Here is a 22710-nt window from a genome sequence, read left to right as displayed (position 1 = left end):
CTATGCCACCCTCCCTACCAGCTATATTCAGCTCTATGCCACCCTCCCTGCCAGCTATATTCAGCACTATGCCACCCGCCATGCCAGCTATATACAGTTCTATGCCACCCTCCGTGCCAACTATATTCCGCTCTATGCCACCCTCCATGCCAGCTATATTCAGCTCTATGCCACCCTCTCTCCCAGCTATATTCAGCTCTATGCCACCATCCCTACCAGGTATATTCAGCTCTATGCCACACTCACTACCAGCTATATTAATCTCTATGCCACCCTCGCTACCAGCTATATTCAGCTCTATGCCACCCTCACTGTCAGCTATATACAGTTCTATGTCACCCTCCGTGCCAGCTATATTCTTCTCTATGCCACCCTCCCTCCCAGCTGTATTCAGCTCTATTCCACCCTCCCTCCCAGCTGTATTCAGCTCTATTCCACCCTCCCTGCCAGCTATATTCATCTCTATGCCACCCTCCCTGCCAGCTATATTCAGCTCTATGCCACCCTCCCTGCAGGCTATAGACAGTTCTATGCCACCCTCCCTGCAGGCTATAGACAGTTCTATGCCACCCTCCCTGCCATCTTTATTTAGCTCTATGCCACCCTCCCTGCAGGCTATATTCCTTAGTGGATGACCTATGACTGTATCCCAGGGATGTACATATAAGGGGTGTAGTGAGGTATAGCACTGTATACAGGGAGGTACATATAAGGGGTGCAGTAGTGAGGTATAACACTGTATACAGAGATGTACATATAAGGGGTATAGTGAGGTATAACACTGTATACAGGGATGTACATATAAGGGGTGTAGTGAGGTATAACACTGTATACAGGGATGTACATATAAGGGGTGCAGTAGTGAGGTATAACACTGTATACAGGGATGTACATATAAGGGGTGTAGTGAGGTATAACTCTGTATGCAGGGATGTACATATAAGGGGTGTAGTGAGGTATAACACTGTATGCAGGGATGTACATATAATGGGTGCAGTGAGGTATAACACTGTATGCAGGGATGTACATATAAGGGGTGTAGTGAGGTATAACACTGTATGCAGGGATGTACATATAAGGGGTGTAGTGAGGTATAACACTGTATGCAGGGATGTACATATAAGAGGTGTAGTAGTAAGTATTGAGGTATAACACTGTATCCTACCTCCCAACATGACCCTCTCCAGGAGGGACAGAATGTTCTATTCCTGGACTTTCCTCTTAATTATTGACTGCCATCACCTGTGCTGAAACACCTTTCTTTTCACTTAACCTTTTTAAAACAAGTGATGGCAGCAGAACATTGTGTCCCTCCTGGACAGGGTCACGTTGGGAGGTATGCTGTATACAGGGGATGTATATTATTTCTGTATATAATAAATGGGTGTAGTGTGTACAGTGTTAGGTAATAACTAGTCTCTAGTACACTACAGTGATGCGGGTAGGACGCGGCCTGTGATTGGCTCCGCTATCAGTAACGCGCTCTGTCATTGGTCGCAGCTGTGGTTGGGGTTTTCCAGAGGCCTCTGTGTCAGAGAGTCAGAGACTAGTTCCTGGGAGATGAAGCTGCCGGAACCCCTGATGTGCGAGGTGAGAAGTGACCCGACACACCCGGCCCGGTTCTCCGCTCTCTGCCTGTACTACACCCGGGGCTACACCGCTGTCTGACTGTACTGTACACTATGGGGTCTCCCCCACTATCTGACTGTACTGTACACTATGGGGTCTCCCCCACTATCTGACTTTACTGTACACTATGGGGTCTCCCCCACTATCTGACTGTACTGTACACTATGGGGTCTCCCCGATATCTGACTGTACTGTACACTATGGGGCCCCGCTCTCTGACTGTTATGTACACTCTGGGACCTCCCCACTATCTGTCTGTACTGTACACTATGGGGTCTCCCCACTATCTGACTGTACTGTACACTATGGGGTCTCCCCGCTATCTGATTGTTATGTACACTCTGGGACCTCCCCACTATCTGTCTGTACTGTACACTATGGGGTCTCCCCACTATCTGACTGTACTGTACACTATGGGGTCTCCCTAATGTCTGGCTGTACTGTACACTATGGGGTCTCCCCAATGTCTGGCTGTACTGTACACTATGGGGTCTCCCCAATGTCTGGCTGTACTGTACACTATGCGGTCTCCCCGATGTCTGACTGTACTGTACACTATGGGGTCTCCCCACTATCTGGCTGTACTGTACACTATGGGGTCTCCCCGATACCTGACTGTACTGTACACTCCCCTCTCCCCGATATCTGACTGTACTGTTCACTATGGGGTCTCCACCACTATCTGACTGTACTGTACACTATGGGGTCTCCACCACTATCTGACTGTACTTTACACTATGGGGTCTCCCCCACTATCTGACTGTACTTTACACTATGGGGTCTCCCCGATATCTGACTGTACTGCACACTATGGGGTGTCCCCGATATCTGACTGTACTGTACACTATGGGGTGTCCCCGATATCTGACTGTACTTTACACTATGGGGTCTCCCCGATATCTGACTGTACTGTACACTATGGGGTGTCCCCGATATCTGACTGTACTGTACACTATGGGGTGTCCCCGATATCTGACTGTACTGTACACTATGGGGTCTCCCCCACTATCTGACTATACTGTACACTATGGGCAGTATTCAATGCCTTTTTGCTCGCTGTCACAGCTCGCAGGTCAGTATTCAACTGACCCCCTGCACACGCCGTTTTCATGTCGTTAGGTTTTTACAGCGCCGTGGAAACGCCATGTGCAGCTGACAAAACAGCGAGGCATCGCGGCTAAATACAGCGGGCTCCCTGCGTTAGTCACACACCTTGCTGTTTGGGGGAATCCTCGCCATCCTCTGACAGCAAGGATTCCCCTGGAACGTTGAATAAGGTGTGTGGCCAGCCCGGGGGTTAAACGGTTGCTTGTTTTTCGGCGATGCTCACCTTTTAACCCCCTCGCCAGCCGCATTGAATACAGCCCTATGAGGTCACCCCTGTGCCTGAGTTTTTTTACACAGCCCGTACTCGGGGTGATTCAGACCTTCTTGATGCAGGCCGAATTGACTCCCCCGTCCGATGTTTGGGATTTGCGCATGCACGAATATGCGCATGAGCAAACCCCCAGAGTGAACGCCTTGGCGAGTTTCACACGCACTGAAGTGTGTGCTCCAGGACGGGTGGGCAGAGGTCGGGCATCGGACGGAAGCAGGGGAACGCGGCCATAGAAACCCTGGGTTTACCCTGTGAATGCCGGTTTGTCTATGCCTGCTTGCGCGTATCTCCACCATGTTGCACGTGCTACAAAGTCGCATCCGCATCTCATTAAAAAGCATTGCAATCCTGAGCTGCGGGTTGGACTTGCTGGGCCAAGCGGACACTTGCAGCCATATTGCAGCAACGATGAGCGCAGCTATATCTGTACCTGGATGGAGCATGCAACACACCAGTGTCTGTACTCTTCCTCAGAGACCACCAATATCTATAATATACATTTGTATGTCTATATTGCTGAAGTGCTATGTGTCTTGTTATTTCCAGCTGGCGCTTTGAGAAGTCCACCATGGCGGATGAATGGTATGGGAAGAAACTGAGCTCCCATCCAGAAGACGGGCGCTATGACTCTGGAATTGCTGACTCTGTACAGTTTCTGAGTGAGGATGAAGTTCCTAGACTTCAGTCCTTGCCTGAGGAAGGATCCCCAAAGTCTGATGGATCGAGCCCACGTGAGGCCAAATCTACGGACAAAGTTTGTGATCCCCAGGACCTGGAGCGGATAGACTCCTCTTACGGCTCTTCGTCGTTAACCGAACCACTGCCACAGAGCTGTCTGCCCTCAAGTGAAACGCCGGAGACGGGCAGCCTGGACACGGAGCACATTAACAGCCTGACGTACTTGTCAGAAGAGGGGGACACGTGAGTTATGCTCTAAAGTTTACCCTCCACGCAGTTATGGGGTGCATTGTATACAGTTCGGGGAGATTCATTATCCTTTTAGTGTCCGCCGAGGTCTTCGAAGATTCTGTAGCGTTCGCCATGCTGCGGGTAGGGCCTATTCTCCCTGCAAGCCCCTAGTGGATGGTAGGGATTGTAATACCGCCTGTCGGCACATGTCGGCTCAAAAAAAACCGTGAAACACTTACATATGTGTCTTACCTATCCACTCGCATCTGACCGCACGGTGGAAAAATCCTGTGATGGTTACTTCCCATCAAAGGATTTTTTTTGTTCCCCCTCTGTTCGGTATGAAAAGTAAGCCAGGACTCCCACCATCGAGGACAGGGCCAAATCGGCCTCTTTATTCTGTAGTATTTATACCATATACAATTAAAATAGATCTCTATTTTGTATTATAATAATTTATTGTCTGGGCTAAATGTTTCCAGAGCAACTTTTTCGTTTTCGTGTCTTTTATTTCTTTTTTTTGTAGAATATTAAAATAGTCTCGGGGAATACCATGTGGTGACCCGGTTCCATACGAGGGAATCCCGCAGAGAGCTGGAGGCGTTCAGTAGGGGCTATCCTCATTGCAGGGTTATACAAAAGTGCATGGAAATATATTGTCACCGTCAGCAGTGACCCAGTCATACCTAAATCGCCCCCAGTTTCATACCTGTGACCTGAAAGGAAAAACCCCTAGTGTGATGTATTCCCGGTGCCTTGGTATGTGGAGGTGTCTGCTGCAGAGGTGGGGATCCCCTGTATCCGAATATGCAGAGGTGTCTGATGTAGTGAGTTAAGGGGATCCCCTGTGTAATAGTATATGTGAGCTCTGCTGCAGTGATGGGGATGCCCTGTATAATAATGTGTAGGGTCTGCTGCAGTGATGGGGATGCCCTGTATAATATGTAGGGTCTGCTGCAGTGATGGGGATGCCCTGTATAATAATGTGTATGGTCTGCTGCAGTGATGGGGATGCCCTGTATAATGTGTAGGATCTGCTGCAGTGATGGGGCTGCCCTGTATAATAATGTGTAGGGTCTGCTGCAGTGATGGGAGAACCCTGTATAATATGTAGGGTCTGCTGCAGTGATGGGGCTGCCCTGTATAATAATGTGTAGGGTCTGCTGCAGTGATGGGAGAACCCTGTATAATATGTAGGGTCTGCTGCAGTGATGGGGATCCCCTGTGTAATAGTATATGTGAGCTCTGCTGCAGTGATGGGGATGCCCTGTATAATAATGTGGAGGATCTGCTGCAGTGATGGGGCTGCCCTGTATAATAATGTGTAGGGTCTGCTGCAGTGATGGGGATGCCCTATATAATGTGTAGGGTCTGCTGCAGTGATGGGGATCCCCTGTGTAATAGTATATGTGAGCTCTGCTGCAGTGATGGGGATGCCCTGTATAATAATGTGTAGGGTCTGCTGCAGTGATGGGGATGCCCTATATAATATGTAGGGTCTGCTGCAGTGATGGGGCTGCCCTGTATAATATGTAGGGTCTGCTGCAGTGATGGGGATGCCCTGTATAATATGTAGGGTCTGCTGCAGTGATGGGGCTGCCTTGTATAATAATGTGTAGGGTCTGCTGCAGTGATGGGGATGCCCTGTGTAATGATGTGTAGGGTCTGCTGCAGTGATGGGGATGCCCTATATAATATGTAGGGTCTGCTGCAGTGATGGGGCTGCCCTGCATAATAATGTGTAGGGTCTGCTGCAGTGATGAGAGTACCCTGTATAATAATGTGTAGGGTCTGCTGCAGCGATGAGAGTACCCTGTATAATAATGTGTAGGATCTGCTGCAGCGATGGGAGTACCCTGTATAATAATGTGTAGGGTCTGCTGCAGTGATGGGAATGCCCTATATAATATGTAGGGTCTGCTGCAGTGATGGGGCTGCCCTGTATAATAATATGTAGGGTCTGCTGCTGTGATGGGGATGCCCTATATAATATGTAGGGTCTGCTGCAGTGATGGGGATGCCCTGTATAATAACGTGTAGGGTCTGCTGCAGTTATGGGGATGCCCTATATAATATGTAGGCCTACGTACTGTCCCTGATGATTGCCCTGTATAAAATGTGTGTGTGTGTGTGTGGTGGAAAGGGGGACAATACTACCATTGTTGGCGATCCCTGTATAAGATATGTGATCATATACTGCACTGATGGGAATCGCCCAGTATAAGGTGCTGGGAGGAGGGTGGTACTGCACTGATGGGAATCACCCTGTATATGGTGCTGGGAGGAGGGTGGTACTGCACTGATGGGAATCGCCCTGTATATGGTGCTAGGAGGAGGGTGGTACTGCACTGATGGGAATCACCCTGTATATGGTGCTGGGAGGACGGTGGTACTGCACTGATGGGAATCACCCTGTATATGGTGCTGGGAGGAGGGTGGTACTGCACTGATGGGAATCACCCTGTATATGGTGCTGGGAGGAGGGTGGTACTGCACTGATGGGAATCACCCTGTATATGGTGCTGTGAGGAGGGTGGTACTGCACTGATGGGAATCGCCCTGTATATGGTGCTAGGAGGAGGGTGGTACTGCACTGATGGGAATCACCCTGTATATGGTGCTGGGAGGACGGTGGTACTGCACTGATGGGAATCACCCTGTATATGGTGCTGGGAGGAGGGTGGTACTGCACTGATGGGAATCACCCTGTATATGGTGCTGGGAGGAGGGTGGTACTGCACTGATGGGAATCACCCTGTATATGGTGCTGTGAGGACGGTGGTACTGCACTGATGGGAATCGCCCTGTACAGTATGAGGTGCTGGGAGGAGGGTGGTACTGCACTGATGGGAATCACCCTGTATATGGTGCTGGGAGGACGGTGGTACTGCACTGATTGGTATCCCCTGTATAAGATATAAGGTGTGTTCTGCACTGATGGGGACCCTGTATATTTATACCCCATGTCCCATGCTGGACATGCTGAGGAAAGTAAGGTATGGCCTGATGACTTGTATAATTACACTGAGTGGTGAATGTAGGTTTCCATTAAGCTAGAATGTCTGTTCTCACCCATGTAACCCCTGACTACTTGTTTCTGTGTGTTCTGTGGGTTATTAGTGTTCCACTATTCACATGCTGGGAACCTCACATACAAGCGTGACATTTAGGGGTAAATTTACTAAAGCAAATTTGTAAAAAAATAGGTGTATTTGTATCCAGAAATACACTTATATTTGACATTTACTATCCTGAACATACGGCAATTCATATTCGTATTGATCAATACATCAATACATACATCAATACGAATATGAATTGCCGTATTTTCGGGATAGTAAATATCAAATATAAGTGTATTTCTGGATACAAATACACCTATTTTTTTACAAATTTCCTTTAGTAAATTTCCCCCTTAATAGCAGCATTTATAACAAAGCGACTGATTTCCAGGTATTCTACGAAGGTGGTTCAATAAGGGGTGTGGTATATGTGCCGACAGTCGGGATTCCGACTGTCATTAGTCAGACGTCGGAATCCCGACTGCACAGCGGGGGGAGCGCAATGAAGCCCCTTGCGGGCTCGCTGCGCTCGCCACGGCGTGCGCACAGTGGCGCTTGCCACCTATTTTATTCTCCTTCTATGGGGGTCATGGACCCCCACGAGGTAGCAGTCGGGATTCCGACGTCGGAGTAATGACTGTCGGAATCCAGACTGTCGGGGACCCGTCCGGCACCCTTCAATAAGTAAGGTAACAAGACCTCAGTGTGTAATGTTCTCCCACCTACCAGACCAGCGCTTCCCCTCACGGCCATGACACTGTGTCTTCTGTCAGTCATACTGTCCCAACATCTCTTCCAAGATGGCGGCGCTGGCGGAAACATGTGATCAGATTTCTGCCTCTCAAGGGCAGGAAGCAGAATTGGGTTATTCGTGCCTTTGATAACAACAGGACAAACGTTCAAGTCGAGCAGTGATCTGGCCGGCCAAGTGACCTGGCATTATCACCATACACCCCAACAAGTTGGGCGTGAATTGCAGCTGAAATCTGATCACCGCTTTCCATCACACAACTGTTTAGGGTCATAGGGTCGACACTTGAAAAATGTTGACATGCATTAGGTCGAGACGGTCAACGTGACTTTCTCATGGTTTATTTTGGGGAGTTTATGTCGGCATTAACACCGTACAAGTGTACCACGTTGCCTTGCATCGCTCGCTTCGCTCAAGTATGAAAAATCACCTTAAAACAAAAAAAAACAACACTAATGTCGACCCTTTGACCATGGTCACCTAATTACTTTCAACCTATTGAACTTTCCAACAGGCAATGGCCTGCTGGTTGTTTCCTGGTTGCTGGCCTGCCCCCATGGCCTGCTGGTTGTTTCCTGGTTGCTGGCCTGCCCCCATGGCCTGCTGGTTGTTTCCTGGTTGCTGGCCTGCCCCCATGGCCTGCTGGTTGTTTCCTGGTTCAAGCTAGGTTACATGTATTTACGAAAGGCCAAAGAGGTATTTATTTATTTTTATTTATTTATTAACCGTTTGTTACATAGCGCAGCATATTCCGCTTTACAAATGAGACAGTGATACAACAAACAGGGTATTTACAGACAGTCAAAAGGTAGGAGGGCCCTGCTCGCAAGCTTACAATCCTATATTTAGTAAGAACCTTTAGGAATCGGCCACCAAAGTGTGACCGTTTCCGTTCATCCCAATCCGACTTGAAAAAATGTCGTATTGAGGCAGGGAGGACGGCGACGGGTGAGCTCGCCATCCTCCCGCACCCTCCTCCTCGCTCACCGGGTCCTGCCGCCGGGCTGGGTGAGAGCAGCTGCCAAATCAGACATTCAGATTTGTCCGCTGACTGAATATGAACAAATGAATGTCGGCATGGATCCGACACTAATTGAATACACCCCATAGTCTGTTATTTCCTACTTTATAATTATGTGCCCATTATGGGTTAGGACTGAAATCTACAGTCACAATCACCTACAGACGCTTGTGGATGAATCCGTACATATGGAATAAGGCATGCAGGCCCAAACTATGGAACTACACATCCCAGCATGCCTTGCCACAGTTTTGCTATTAGGGAATGCTAAAACTATGGCAAGGCATGCTGGGATGTGTAGTTTCACAACAGCTGGAGGGCCACAGTTTGGACACGCCTGCAATAAGGGCATCCCTAGATATAACTGCACAATGGAGATGAATGTGACATCGGGGATCCAATCTGTCTCTCTGCTTCCACTGACGATGTGACCGTGGCCCAGACATTTCCATCAGGCAGATGTGACTGTTTTTCCCCTGATGTGGTGGTTTACGATTCGGAAGTTCTCAGCGCATGATCTGCACAGGGGAAGTGACCTCTCGCACAGTGATGTGTCACAGACCTCCAGGTCCCTCTGCTGAGAGACCGTGCGCTCTTCTAATCATCCTATCGTGTGGCTTTGGAGGCTATTTCTGTGTGGTGTGGTTTCCCCAGGTGGATGACATTCCTGTGTGCTGTTGTCACTCATTGTGTTGCTGTGGCCAGAAGCCCTCTATAGCCCTGACTCATTAAGGCTATATCTTCCATGCTGTGCGAGTCCACACTGTGTATCCCTATAGCATGATTGGAGGTACAGAGCAGTACTGTAGGTTACATACCATGTGACCCGGTACAGTAACACCATGTGGTGTTTCTGGCCATGGTCCGCGGTGTGTTACCCATTGTCCCCCACAGGTCCTTACCATGCCGGTGACGCCAGCGGACTTGGGAAACAATGTCATGGTGGGCGTTGTGGGGGAGCAGCCTCTATTCCTGAGAATAGTGCAGTAAGAACTGGTCTGATCAGTGCTAGAAAGTGAAATGACACAAGGATGTGGTGAGTGTTATTTTAGTCTGTGGAAATCCCCTGTCTGCATGCTACGGCCCAGTGTCTCTGAGTCCTCTTCTGTCTCCTGCAGGCACTGTACCTGCACCTGTGTCCTTACACAATAAGGAAATCACCTTTTGGGGCACGTGCCTATACAAGTCATTGTCCTGTACTATCTATCACAAGGAAGTAATCTCTCCTCCCCTGCCTGGGCACTTCCTATACAACAGGGCTCGACAAATCCCGTCGGCTAGGTTACCGTGGCGACCGTATTCTACTTCCTGTAGACCAGATTTGACACCCCGGCATTCCCCTGACCGGGCAGAGTGGTGCACTTGCGGTAATGGCAACAGCCAGACAGGCAGAGTGGTGGGCAACCCGGCTGTATCAGAGCAGGTCTGCGGGTATTTCAAACTCGATCTGGCTGGTGAGCCAATCTGAGCTCGCGGTTCAGCAGACACTCAGGATTGGCAGTGGTAGCTCCTGATTGGCTGTCGGACTGATTTTGAAATAGCTGGGGCCCTGCTCTGATACACCCATGCGGCTTGTCCACCCCTCTGCCCGGCTGTTGCAGTTACCGCGCATGGTAATCGTGGGGAGGGAAGAGGAGGGTGGGTAATCCCCCCATGGCATTGAGCATGCAACCCCCCTGGCATCGAGTAAGAAACCCATAGCAATGAGCATGTAGGTAAGAAGCACTTATGTTTCTGGCGTCTACACTTTCATCCTGGCTCCTAGATTAAAAAAATGTTGCCAAGCCCAGCTGTAGAAATGACTGTTGTGTGCTTCGGGATACGATTGCAGAGGCTGCAGCTGTATAACTGGCTATCGATGGACACTTGGCTATCGATGGAAAACATCTCCCTCTCCTCTCCGAAATAAAGTAAAACCATGCCTTTATACAAGGAAACATTGTAATACAAGTGTTCTAGATCTAGACTATAACAATCAAATCTGACAATAACAGAAAAGGAAGGAGCTGGGGGCCGCACGTCGCTCATCACTGTGCTAGGCCTGGAATGGGGTAGATTGGCAGAGTGCTCTGCCAGGGCTAATAATAATAATAATAATAATAATAATAATGTTTTTTTTGGTATACGGTCGTTGAGTCGACACGCCAAAGGTCGGCACCTGAAATAGATCGATATGCTTAAGGTCGACATTAATGGATGGTCGACACAAGCATTAGGTCGACAGTGTCTAGTTTGACAGTTAAAAGGTTGACATGGGTTTGACAAAAGGTCGACATGGGTTTATCACCCATGTTTTATGTGCCGACAGACAGTATTTTATGCCCTACCATCCTCTAGCGCCTGGAGGGAGAATAGAATAGTGTTCCGAGCGTAGTGAGTAACTGTGCCCGAAGCATGGCGAGGGGTGCACCAATATGGTGACCATGTCGAGATTCGGGACAAAAAATATTTAAAAAACCCATGTTAACCTTTTGACTGCTTGTGTCCATCCATGTCGACCTTTAGAACGTTGACCCATTTCAGGTGTCGACCTTATATCCTTGACCCAATGCATGTCGACATTTTGGTGTGTCGACCCAATGACCCATACCCATTATATAGCACTTTGCTCCCAATAGGACTGGAAGTGCTCGACATTGGCCATAACCGCACAAAACAAGCTAACAGTGGATGTTAGTGAAATGCTCGAGAGAACAGGAAAGTCTTGAGTTTATTTTTGATGGATTCTACAGTGGGGGCCTCTGAACTATGTGGGGAATAGATTCGGAGCCACAAAGCTGAAATCTCGACCCCCAGATGTGTTCAGGCAGATTCTCGGTACAGGTAATAGTCCGTCATCAGCAGATCGCAGTAGTCGAGCGGGGCAGTAAGGAATCAGAAGCTGCTCCAGGGGCCGTGGTCATGAAAGGCTGTGAAAGTCATTAAGCCAATCTTGAAAGCAATTCGCCAACTTCCAGGCAGCCAGAGAAGGGAGTAGAGAATGGGTGTAATGTGGCTGGTTGGGTAACAGATATAGAAGCAGATCTTCTGGGGGAATTCATTTGCCTGACTCTGGCTATGAACAGTTTTAATGTGTGGGTTGTATTCATCAAAGGGCAATAGAAAGTTATACACTATAGTGACGCAGCTTCTCTCCCTGCAGGCTCCTGCACCTGTCTATCATTCACTCAATCCCAGAGCTCTCCCGATACATCATCTCCCTGGCTCCCACGGAAGTCTTGGACATCCAGAACGACCTTTATCAGGTATGCTGTTGGTGGTAGTTGCTTGGGGGTATCACATCACAAGGGATCAGCGGTGCATTACATAACGGAGGAACCGAGCTATATTATAAACAAGGGATGTTAGACTGCAGAGATTATATGCAGTGGGCGACCACTCCATTCATTTCAGCAGAGCGGGCACCTACGTACGTGCCAGTGCAGTCGCAGGCTTGCCAAACAAGTCCCGATACCCGCGACTCATTTGCAAGCTGAGGACAGCCACGTCTGTGCATACGAGAGCACGACTTACAGATATACCTATTTATTGTCCGCAGATTACCTAAATATGTACAGTAGCATCACAGAGGGAGAGAGGGCCCGGCATCCTAAAGCTACCATATGATATTAGCTGTGGCTGCCCACAGGGGTTATTGTATAAGAGAGTTATTAGTGTCCTCGGGGACCCCTGTGACATTTGGCACCAAAAATAGAAGATAAACCCGTGTTGACCTTGCTACAGGTTCCCATCGATGCTTTCCTACTGTCGATCTACTGTCACTGTCTATGTAAACGGGTTGGGATCATTTGGTCTATTGCATTATGGTAGAAAGTCATTAGGTCGAATCCATTAGGTCGACATGCTAAAAGGTCGACATGATTCTAGGTCGACATGGGAAAAGGTCGACATGATTCTAGGTCGAAAGTTCATTAGTTCGACAGGTCATTAGTTCGACAAGGTCATTAGTTCGACATTGTCTATGTCGACATTCACAAGGTCGACATGGGGTTTTTCACTGTTTTTTTACCTGAATGTCGACATGGACACAGTTTAAAGTGCACTGCATCCCCTCGCATCGCTCGCTGCGCTCGCTATGCGTCGGGCACGGTGCCTCGCTACGCTCGGCACACTATTTTATTCTCCCACCACGCCCTAGTGGATGGTAGGGCATGAAATACCGCCTGTCGGCACATGTTGGCTCAAAAAACAGTGGAAAAACTCCATGTCGACCTTGTGAATGTCGACATAGACAATGTCGAACTAATGACCTTGTCGAACTAATGACCTGTCGAACTAATGACCTTTCGAACTAGAATCATGTCGACCTTTTCCCATGTCGACCTAGAGTCATGTCGACCTTTTAGCATGTCGACCTAATGGATTCGACCTAATGACTTTCTACCATAATGCAGTAGACCAAATGACCGCATCCCATGTAAACACAGACAACCAAGTATAGGTCTCTAACTAGACGCCATCTAGTGGTTGACCAAGGTATTGTTGACCTGAACCCGGTCATAGGGGCACATTTATCAAGATCACATTTACAATGCGATCTGGGCGGAATATTACCGCCCAGGATCGCATTGTAAAATGCGATCATTTCGCCCGAATGTATGACCTGTCAGGGCGCAGGGATAGGGCTCCGAAAGGAGCCCGTCCCTGCGATACCCGGTGCCGGAAGCCAGGGGGTCTGCGTGGTTACCCCCCGCGACCCCGCTGACCGCACTGCCGCTTGGGCAGTGCGATGTGTAGCCATAGGCTACAATGGGCTATCGCCATATCAGAATGGCGATAGCCCAGGGGTGCAATGCCGGGCTGCCCGATGTTGATACATCGGGCAGCTTTGCATCCCCCATAGAAACCTTTCGGGGATGCGGCCGGCGGCGCTGCAGCGGGGGATAGCAGCAGGGATCATTTCAGTGCTACTTAATATTTGCGGTTAACCCCCGAAAACGGATGTTTTTGGGGATTTAGCCGCAAATATTGCTTGATAAATGGGCCCCATAGTGCCAGATGTATTAAGCCTTAAGGTGTGTACACACGGTACTTTTTGCCTTCCAATGTTGACGATATAGTCAACATCGGATCGGAATCGGATGCAGATCGCAAGGGTTTTAACCCTTCAGATCCCGATCCAATTCCGATGCGCGTTCACGTATCGCAAGGCAGAAAGTCCTGTCTGCCTTGACTATATAGTGCAGATCTGCACTATATAGTCAGACTTGTATGAAAATCGGATGTGCCTTCAGATACTATCCACGATCCGATCTGATCTGATCGTGCATAGTATCTGTAGGCACATCTGACCTTGTCTAAACACCATTAAAGTGGGAAAAAAAAGAGAGAGCTATTCTCAACCAATCAGCTCCTGTCGTATTTCAAACGCAGCCTGTAACATGGCAGTTAGGAGCTGGTACTTTATCACTCTCTACCTTTATCATCTGGCCCATAAATCTCATGATTACATTGGGCAGCAATTGAGGCTAAATTGAGTAGTATTTTAGGAGAATGATTGAAATGTTAATCAAAGGGTCATCTCTAAATGGTCAGGAGATTACACGGTGCGCCCCTGCCAATTTTCAGCCTCTGCCCAATGTTAAGGGGTCGTTTTCATGTTGTGGGGGGGAACCTCCTATAAGCAGAGAACAGGCAGCCTCCATCCATGTGCTCTGCCAAATATGGACTAGTTACCTAGGAGACTGCAAGTCAGTTATCTACTGTGATGTTTATATCCTGCTCTTTTTTTATGGGTCCATCCCGAGAGCAACCCAGCATTTGCAAGGTGAAGCTCCCACGGCGACCCGGAATAAGCTGCATCGTTGATGTCATCGGGGTGGGGGGGGGGGGGCGGAGCAGCAGCGCGTCACCCGGGGGTGGTGGTGGAGGAAGCAGCACTTGGAGCTGACGCTGACTCCTCCCTGTAGCGTGAACGGTTTATCCGTTCACATTGCCCAGCAATCCAGGGTCGACCGGGATAAAGCCTTTATTGCTGGGATTTTTCAAAAGGCCCTTTCACACTGTACAGTGACCCTGGTCGACCCGGCAACAACCCAGTTTGGTCCCGGGTTATTTGTGCGTTGTGAAAGGGGTATAACTTCAGATGCGTTGTCTCCCAGACATAGTAAAACACAGTACACAGAGCTTGGGACGGAAATATTTAGTGAAAATTCATTTTTCCAGAGATGAATTAACTTCTCCAAGATATCCGTGCACCTGGAAGTGGGAAAAGCAGTTGTGTCTTGTTCTGTGGGGATACGGTCATTGGGTCACCAGCATGACAAGTCGACAAGCATTAGGTTGACACCATTCGGTCGACATGGGTTAGGTCGACAGGCTCATAATGGGTCACGAGTTGTTTTTTTTTACTGTTTTTTGAGCAAAAATGTGCCGACAGGCGGTATTTCATGCCCTACCATCCACTAGTGCGTGGTGGGAGAATAAAATATAGTGTGCCTGAAGCATGTCGAGCGCACGCGGTGCTACGTTTTACGGTTTGTGTTGACATTCCGGTAAAAAAACAAACATGTTGACTTTTTCAATGTCGACCTTAACTCCAGTCGACCTTAACTCCAGTCGACCTTAATGCTTGTTGACCATCATGCTGGTGACCTAATGCTCCACACCCGTTCTGTGACCTTCTCCTTTCCTGTTTTCCCTCTGCGCCGATCCCACCCTAACAGCAGAGTGTACTGAGGCCAGCAGGGAATGAGGGTATGGCAGAAAATCTGAGAAGTTAATAATTGATCACTTACTTCTTGAACTTCCTTCTATTTGGTGCCTCCCTGGCATTTGCTGTGTGCATTCCATTGATGACAGTCGATGAGTTCTCCTCCTAACAGTTCTTGTATCTCCTCTACACATGACAGTCTGCCCTGCACCTGGCTGTCTACCTGTGTCAGGTGGATATCGTGCACGCTCTGGTGGAGAAACGCGTCAGCCTGGAGCTACAGGACAGGAAAGGCGACACTGCTCTACATCTGGCCTGTGAGAACCAAAACCTGGCCTGTGCCAAGATCCTGCTCCAAGGCCCGAGAGGACCACAGAACCTGCAGTTACAGAACTGGAAAGGTGACGGGAGAGCGCTGCTGTGTACAGTGATCTGGGGCAGGAATATTCAACGTGCTGCTCTGGAACTACACCTCCCAGGATGCCCTGTCATGATGTTGCTATTAGTACATGCTGAAACGGTGGCAGGGTATGCTGGGATGTGTAGTTCCAGAGCATATGGATGGCTGCCAGGGACTACCCATTGTACTGGTGACACAAATACTGGAATTCTCCAAAATTACAGCCCGTTGTGAATAGCAACTGGAGGGAGTTTCCAAACCTATTCAAACACTGTGCTAAATGAATTGACCCCTAGGAATCACTTTTTCATGTGACTTAGAGGCAGGGAAGCAATGTAACAAAGCAATGAGGAAGGCAAGTCCAATGCTTGGTTGCATAGGGAGAGGTATCAGCAGTAGAAAGAAAGAAGTAATAATGCCACTGTATAGGTCATTGGTACGACCTCATCTAGAGTACTGTGTCCAGTTCTGTATAGGTCATTGGTACGGCCCCATCTAGAGTACTGTGTCCAGTTCTGTATAGGTCATTGGTACGACCTCATCTAGAGTACTGTGTCCAGTTCTGTATAGGTCATTGGTACGACCTCATCTAGAGTACTGTGTTCAGTTCTGTATAGGCCATTGGTACGACCTCATCTAGAGTACTGTGTCCAGTTCTGTATAGGTCATTGGTACGGCCCCATCTAGAGTACTGTGTCCAGTTCTGTATAGGTCATTGGTACGACCTCATCTAGAGTACTGTGTTCAGTTCTGTATAGGCCATTGGTACGACCTCATCTAGAGTACTGTGTCCAGTTCTGTATAGGTCATTGGTACGGCCCCATCTAGAGTACTGTGTTCAGTTCTGGAGGCCATATCTCCAGAAGGATATAAATACATTAAATCAGGGATGTCCAAACTGTGGCCCTCCAGCTGTTGTAAAACTATATATCCCAGCATGCCTTGCCATAGTTTTAGCATTTCCTCATAGCAAAACTTTAGCAAGGCATGATAGGACTTGTAGTTTCACAACAGTTTTGGAGGACCATAGTTTGGACATGCCTGTGTTATAGACTGTACAACAGTGGTGTCAAACTCATGGCCCTCCAACTGTTGTGGAACTATCCCTCCCAGCATGCCCTGCCACAGACTTTATACAATCGATTGCTAAAACTGAGAGGGCATGCTGGGAAGTGTAGTTCCACAACAGCTGGAGGGCCATGAGTTTGACACCACTGCTGTACAAAGAAGGACAACTAACATGGTGCATGGCCTACATCACAAAATATACCAGGAAAGACTAAAAGTTTTAACATGTATAGATTGGAGCAAAGGAAGGGACAGGGGGGACATGATAGAAGGTATTCAAAGGAAGAGAAGTATTGGCACACAAGGACATGCACTGACATTGGGGGGAGGGGGGTTCAGGGGGAAACTTGGGGAAAAACTGACTTCACAGAAAAGGTAGCGGACGGATGGAACAACCTCCCATCAGAGGTGGTAGAAGCTAATTGTGTGTACACACGTTGCGATTTACCCTTCGATTTTGACTATATAGTCAAAAGTTGAATTGGAATTGCATAGACATTGAATGGAGAGCGAACATATTTCTAAGCTTTCGTTCCCGATTCGATGCCGATGCGCGCTCCCGCTTAGCCTGAATCGAATAGCCAAATAGACTGTGCAGCAAAGGCTATATAGTGCAACTCGAATACAGATAGAAGGAATCGAATGCTGTTTTTTTTTGCCCTGCGATTCAATTTCGATGTGATCTGCGTCCTCTAGCTACTCCCTTGTATGAAGAGTTTTTTTATTTAAATTTATAGCATAGTCAAAATCGCATGCAAATCACATACAGAAAGTCCAAATCTCATGGGCATCAAAAGTGCAGAAAGTCAAAATCGAATAGAAATCTCACGTGAGTTCGCAGGAATCGAATCGCAAACAAATCTCACCGTGTGTACACACCATAAGACAGTGCAGCAAATTCACCTTGCATGGGATAGACATAAGGATATTCTTCCAGAGAAATAAGGCTCAGATAGGGTTGTAACAATAGGGGTAAAAAAGAAGCAGACTAGATGGGCCAAATGGTTCTAATCTGCCATCAAATTCTATGTTTCTATGAGCAGGTGAAGAAAGATCAAGTACCAGCCAATCCGCTCCTCTCTGCTATATTACAGTCTGTGTTTTAAAAATAACAGTTAGGAACTCATTGGTGGTACTTTTGTTCACTTTATCTCTCTCCAATGTTTAGAACATAGACCCCAATGTGTGCTTGGTGAGGATAGTGTTTGGGTCCGGGTTAGGAGGGGATGCACTATATCGGTGCACCACATCTCTCAATGCCCCCATGTCCCTCTGCATCCACAGGACTGTGCTGCTTACACATCGCCACCCTGAAGAAGAACCACGACCTCATCTCTCTTCTGCTGGAAAGTGGAGCAGACATCAATAGTCAGGTTGCAGATCTTGTTTTCCCTTTTCGGTGATGTTTTGGTCTGGCCTGTGTACTTGTCCATGTCACCATTGTATTCTATTAATCAGTCCGTTACTCCAATGTGTAATGTTCTCCTGGTTTATGTGCATATGTGACTCTATACTTTGGCAGAATCACGCGTCACTGCTGACCTTCTCCTTCTCTCACCGTCTAGGACGGCACTAGTGGTAAGACCGCACTGCACCTTGCTGTGGAAATGCTGGATCGGCCGTTACTACTTCATCTGCTACAACAGCGCCCTCAGGTGGACGCTTTCATGTATAACGGCTGCACCCCTTTGCACTTGGCAGTCGGCAGGAAGGATGCCGGACTCGCCAGGATTTTATGCCAAGCTGGGGCAGACATTTTGCAGCGGAATCGAGAAGGCGACACCCCACAAGATCTTGCGGAAGGGAATAACCAGGTAAGAGCAATGAAGCAATGACATTCACAATGCTAAACCAGGTGTAATTGCTGGTGGAGGAGGATATTTAGGACACCCGTATCCAAGGACTTCTAGGTGCAGGCACATGGAGGAGAGTAGCCAGGGTAACTGTAGGAGGGGACAGGGACAGAGACTTTGGGGGGGCTTTGAGCTTGATAGTCTGGGGAGGTGGAGGATGAGTGTTGATGCTTTTGTTCTAGGCCAATAGTAACGGATGCTTCTTCCATGGCAGCTGCACTTATCTCAGCGCTATCCAGACTCATGATAGATTGACTCTAGGTCGACAGTAATAAGGTCGACCACTATTGGTCGACAGGGTCAACAGGATCAACATGAAAAAAGTCGACATGCATTTTTGAACATAATTTTAAGCTGACAGGCGGTATTTCATGCCCTACCATCCACTAGGGTGTGGAGGGAGAATATAATAGTGTGCTGAGCGCAGCGAGGCACCGAGCCCCTAGCATGGAGAGCGCAGCGAGGCACCGAGCCCCTAGCTTTTTCGAGCGCAGCGAGGCACCGAGCCCCTAGCTTTTTCGAGCGCAGCGAGGCACCGAGCCCCTAGCATGGCGAGCATGGCGAGGCACCGAGCCCCGAGCATGGCGAGGCACCGAGCCCCGAGCATGGCGAGGCACCGAGCCCCGAGCATGGCGAGCGCAGCGAGGCACCGAGCCCCTAGCATGGCGAGCGCAGCGAGGCACCGAGCCCCTAGCATGGCGAGCGCAGCGAGGCTCCGAGCCCCGAGCATGGCGAGCGCAGCGAGGCCCCGAGCATGGCGAGCGCAGCGAGGCCCCGAGCATGGCGAGCGCAGCGAGGCCCCGAGCATGGCGAGCGCAGAGAGGCCCCGAGCATAGCGAGGCACCGAGCCCCGAGCATGGCGAGGCCCCGAGCATGGCGAGCGCGGCGAGGCCCCGAGCATGGCGAGCGCGGCGAGGCCCCGAGCATGGCGAGGCATACGAGGGGATGCAGTACACTTAAACAGTGTCCATGTCGACATAGACAAATACCATGAAAACTGCATGTCGACATTTTCCATGGCAACCTTTAGAATGTCGAGCTTTTGACTCTGTCGACCATTAGTGGTCTACCATATGACTGTAGACCTAGACATTGTAGATCTAATCTACCATAACCATCTCAACGGGTGTGGGTCATTGGGTTGACCCAATTCAGGTCGACATGCATTGAAGTTCGACATCTGAACTAGGTCAACAAGGGGCATGGTCGACAGTCAAAAGTCGACATGGACACCATCTAAGGGCGGTATTCAATCCCGCCACTATTTCCATCTATTCAATGCTGTCCTTTTGACTGTCGACCTTCCCGTTGACGACCTAATGCTTGTGTCCACCTTATGACCCTGTCTACCTTACCCAAGTCGACTTATTTCAGGTGTCGACCTAAGGCCTGTATCCCAAGTGTTTCCCTAGCTGTCGGTAAGTGAATGGATTGAGACAATGATGTCACTGACCCCTGTGCTCCCCTCTTCCTCAGCTTCTCGCTCTTCTCCCCTTCGATGACCTGATGATTTCGGGAAAACCTGTGGTGACGTCGGCCTGACGAGGGAACTACGTCCATCCTCGTGGCCCAAAATGAAATTGTTTCTGCCTCTACAGTCTGTAATGTAGCATTAGATCAGACTCGGCCAAACTTGGCCAATCACAGAGGACATAATGAGACTGCTCAGCCAATCAGCTAAAGCCACAAGGACTGTGTTTTTGAGCCACTACAGGCTACCCCGCCAGATGTTGGGTGGCACAAGGACTGCTGAAGATTGGGCAGATGCTTACAGCGCCATGTAAAGAAATCCTATATTCAGTGCACAGATGGTAAACTGGAGTATGGGGGGGAAATGTTACTGCATCTCAGACTTTATCGCCTTACATGTCACGTTCTATCCAGCATTTCAGGAAATGTAGCGCAGCTGGATCCCTACTTGGAAAATGTCCAGGATTAGGATTGCTAGGATGTTTGTGCCGTTTCCCTCATGTGCCCCCCCCCCCCACCCCCCTTTGTCTTCCACATTTGTCGCTGTAACTTGCCTCCTCTACCCTGCTGCAGCTCTAGCTCTTTCTACTGTTTACCCCCCTAGTTCCGTTATCCAGGAGTCTGCTTTGTAATATTAGTGTCTATAGGATTCCATACTAACTCCTTCTCTAGTGTCGCAAATACACGCTTCTAACTAAAGATCTATATTGTTCAGGGCATGTGGACCTAATGGAAAAGGAAATTCGTTATTGATGCCTTCCTCACGTCTGCTGCCCAAGCTCCACCAAATGCCCTCCTTATCTGCGCTCGCTACTACCAAATTCACTTATGTGTGCCCGTCTTTACCAAATACCCTCCTTATATGTTCCCCGCCTCTACCCTCCTACTCTCTCTGTTATAAAGCTTGCGAAAGGTACAAAGCCTGAACTTCATTCCACAAACCACAGTGTCACTCTGGTAAGCAGGTGTGCGACCTGGCGCCCAAGCACGGCGCAACGTTACGTTACGGATGGCCATTTGTGACCAATCCTGCCACCTCATCAGAGCTTCACTTTATATATTGAAATACCTGCAGTTTTTTTGAGGGTTTTTTTTTTTGCAGTTTTATTTTTCCATGAGCTTAAAGAATTTGTGGTTTATGAGGAAATAAATAATCCAGTTTATTACACTGCCGTCGTCGTCTCCGTGGTTGTGATTAGAACCGGCCCTGCTGGACATGGAGGTTATTTCTTCACCTGCCTTTCTATAGGCGGCTACACGTGTAGGTGCCGGCATTGTCACATTTACATAAATGCTTTCATATCCTGGGTCAAAGGGCCTGATTCAGATCCGAAAAGGGTTGGGTCGAATTCAGCCTAGTTTCCGATGGTGGGGGAGGGGGTCTGCATATGTGCAAAGCTTTCAGTGAGTATCACACTTGCCGAGACTGTTAGGGGAAGGAAGGGGCAGGTGCAGGGGCGTCTCAATAAAAAGGCTGGGCATTCCTCTGAGAAAGCGGGCTTGTGATGTCCGCTCGGGGCGGGCGGGTGATGTCACATTATATCAGCGCCCGCCACGAATTCGCCCATCTCCGTCGGAGATAAAAGTCGTCGACAATCGAATGATTTTTCACGCTAGGCTGCGAACAGGTGCGAATCAGGCCCCTAGTTTGTGAACTTCCTCCAGTGGAACAGGGATACGGTCGTATTGTCGACAGCACTTAGGTCGACAGTCATTAGGTTGACACCGTTGGGTCGACAGGTGTCAAGGTTCACATGGGACAAGGTCGACATGGGTTTAGGTCGACAGGTTGGAAGGTCAACATGTTTTTTTTCTTTTCTGTTTTTTTGAGCCGACATGTGTTGACAGGCGGTATTTCATGCCCTACCATCCACTAGGGCGTTGTGGGAGAATAAAATAGTGTGCCGAGCGCAGCGGTTGACTTCCAACTGTGTCCATGTCAACTGTGTCGACATTCGGGTAAACAGAACAAAAATGTCTATGTTGACTTTGACACCTGTCGACCCAACGGTGTCGACCTAATGACTGTCGACCTAAGTGCTGGTGACTAAGATCCACACCCAGTGGAACAGTAAGAGTTGACCTGTGACCTTTTTTATGTAAGGCCAGAGTCCATCCTCTAACAGAAACAGATCTACCCAACATCTTTCATAGCAAGACCTGGAGAGTGTGGCAGGGTGTACCCAGCAGCCTGGCATGGTGAGAGGAGCGGGTGGGAGTATGTATAATATATAGAATGTTATGCTACCTATTGTTGATCACACCGAGTACCCCCAGAAAACAGAGCTTTGTAGACATCCCACAGGTAAGAAAATGTGAGTGTCAGTTCTGTGGGTGAAACTACCTGGTGAATAGGAGAATGGACAGATTGATTTCCGCACACTGGAACAGAAGGTAACGGCAGCTCAACCAAGCGCTACAGCAGGCCAGCGCAGAAGACCATCGGCAGAACACCACAACAGGTGGGTACACGCTCCCCAAAACTGGACAGTTTCAGATGGGGAGGAACGTTGCCTG

The 22710-nt window shown here is 48.8% G+C and overlaps 1 protein-coding gene across 1 annotated transcript; it reads left to right on the top strand.

Moving 5' to 3' along the window:
• The first annotated feature begins 1441 nt into the window (after positions 1-1441).
• On the top strand, positions 1442-21361 carry NFKBIE (NFKB inhibitor epsilon). The gene is made up of 7 exons (XM_083175391.1): positions 1442-1590; positions 3554-3928; positions 11893-11995; positions 15602-15803; positions 18155-18243; positions 18436-18684; positions 20200-21361. The coding sequence occupies exons 2-7, from the start codon at positions 3576-3578 to the stop codon at positions 20263-20265; spliced, it is 1062 nt and encodes a 353-aa protein (XP_083031517.1). The 5' UTR covers positions 1442-1590; positions 3554-3575; the 3' UTR covers positions 20266-21361.
• Positions 21362-22710: the final 1349 nt, after the last annotated feature.

Source organism: Crinia signifera, chromosome 3, assembly GCF_055691185.1.
Source record: "Crinia signifera chromosome 3, ASM5569118v1, whole genome shotgun sequence".
Classification (NCBI taxonomy): domain Eukaryota; kingdom Metazoa; phylum Chordata; class Amphibia; order Anura; family Myobatrachidae; genus Crinia; species Crinia signifera.
Note: the sequence above shows the minus strand (reverse complement) of the source record. Positions and strands in the feature narration are given on the sequence as shown.

Coding starts and splice junctions, on each gene's coding strand:
- NFKBIE (XM_083175391.1), top strand. CDS start 3,576: ATGGCGGATGAATGGTATGGGAAGAAACTGAGCTCCCATCCAGAAGAC. Junction 15,804..18,154: donor GCAGTTACAGAACTGGAAAG/GTGACGGGAGAG, acceptor CTGCATCCACAG/GACTGTGCTGCTTACACATC. Junction 18,685..20,199: donor TTGCGGAAGGGAATAACCAG/GTAAGAGCAATG, acceptor CCTCTTCCTCAG/CTTCTCGCTCTTCTCCCCTT.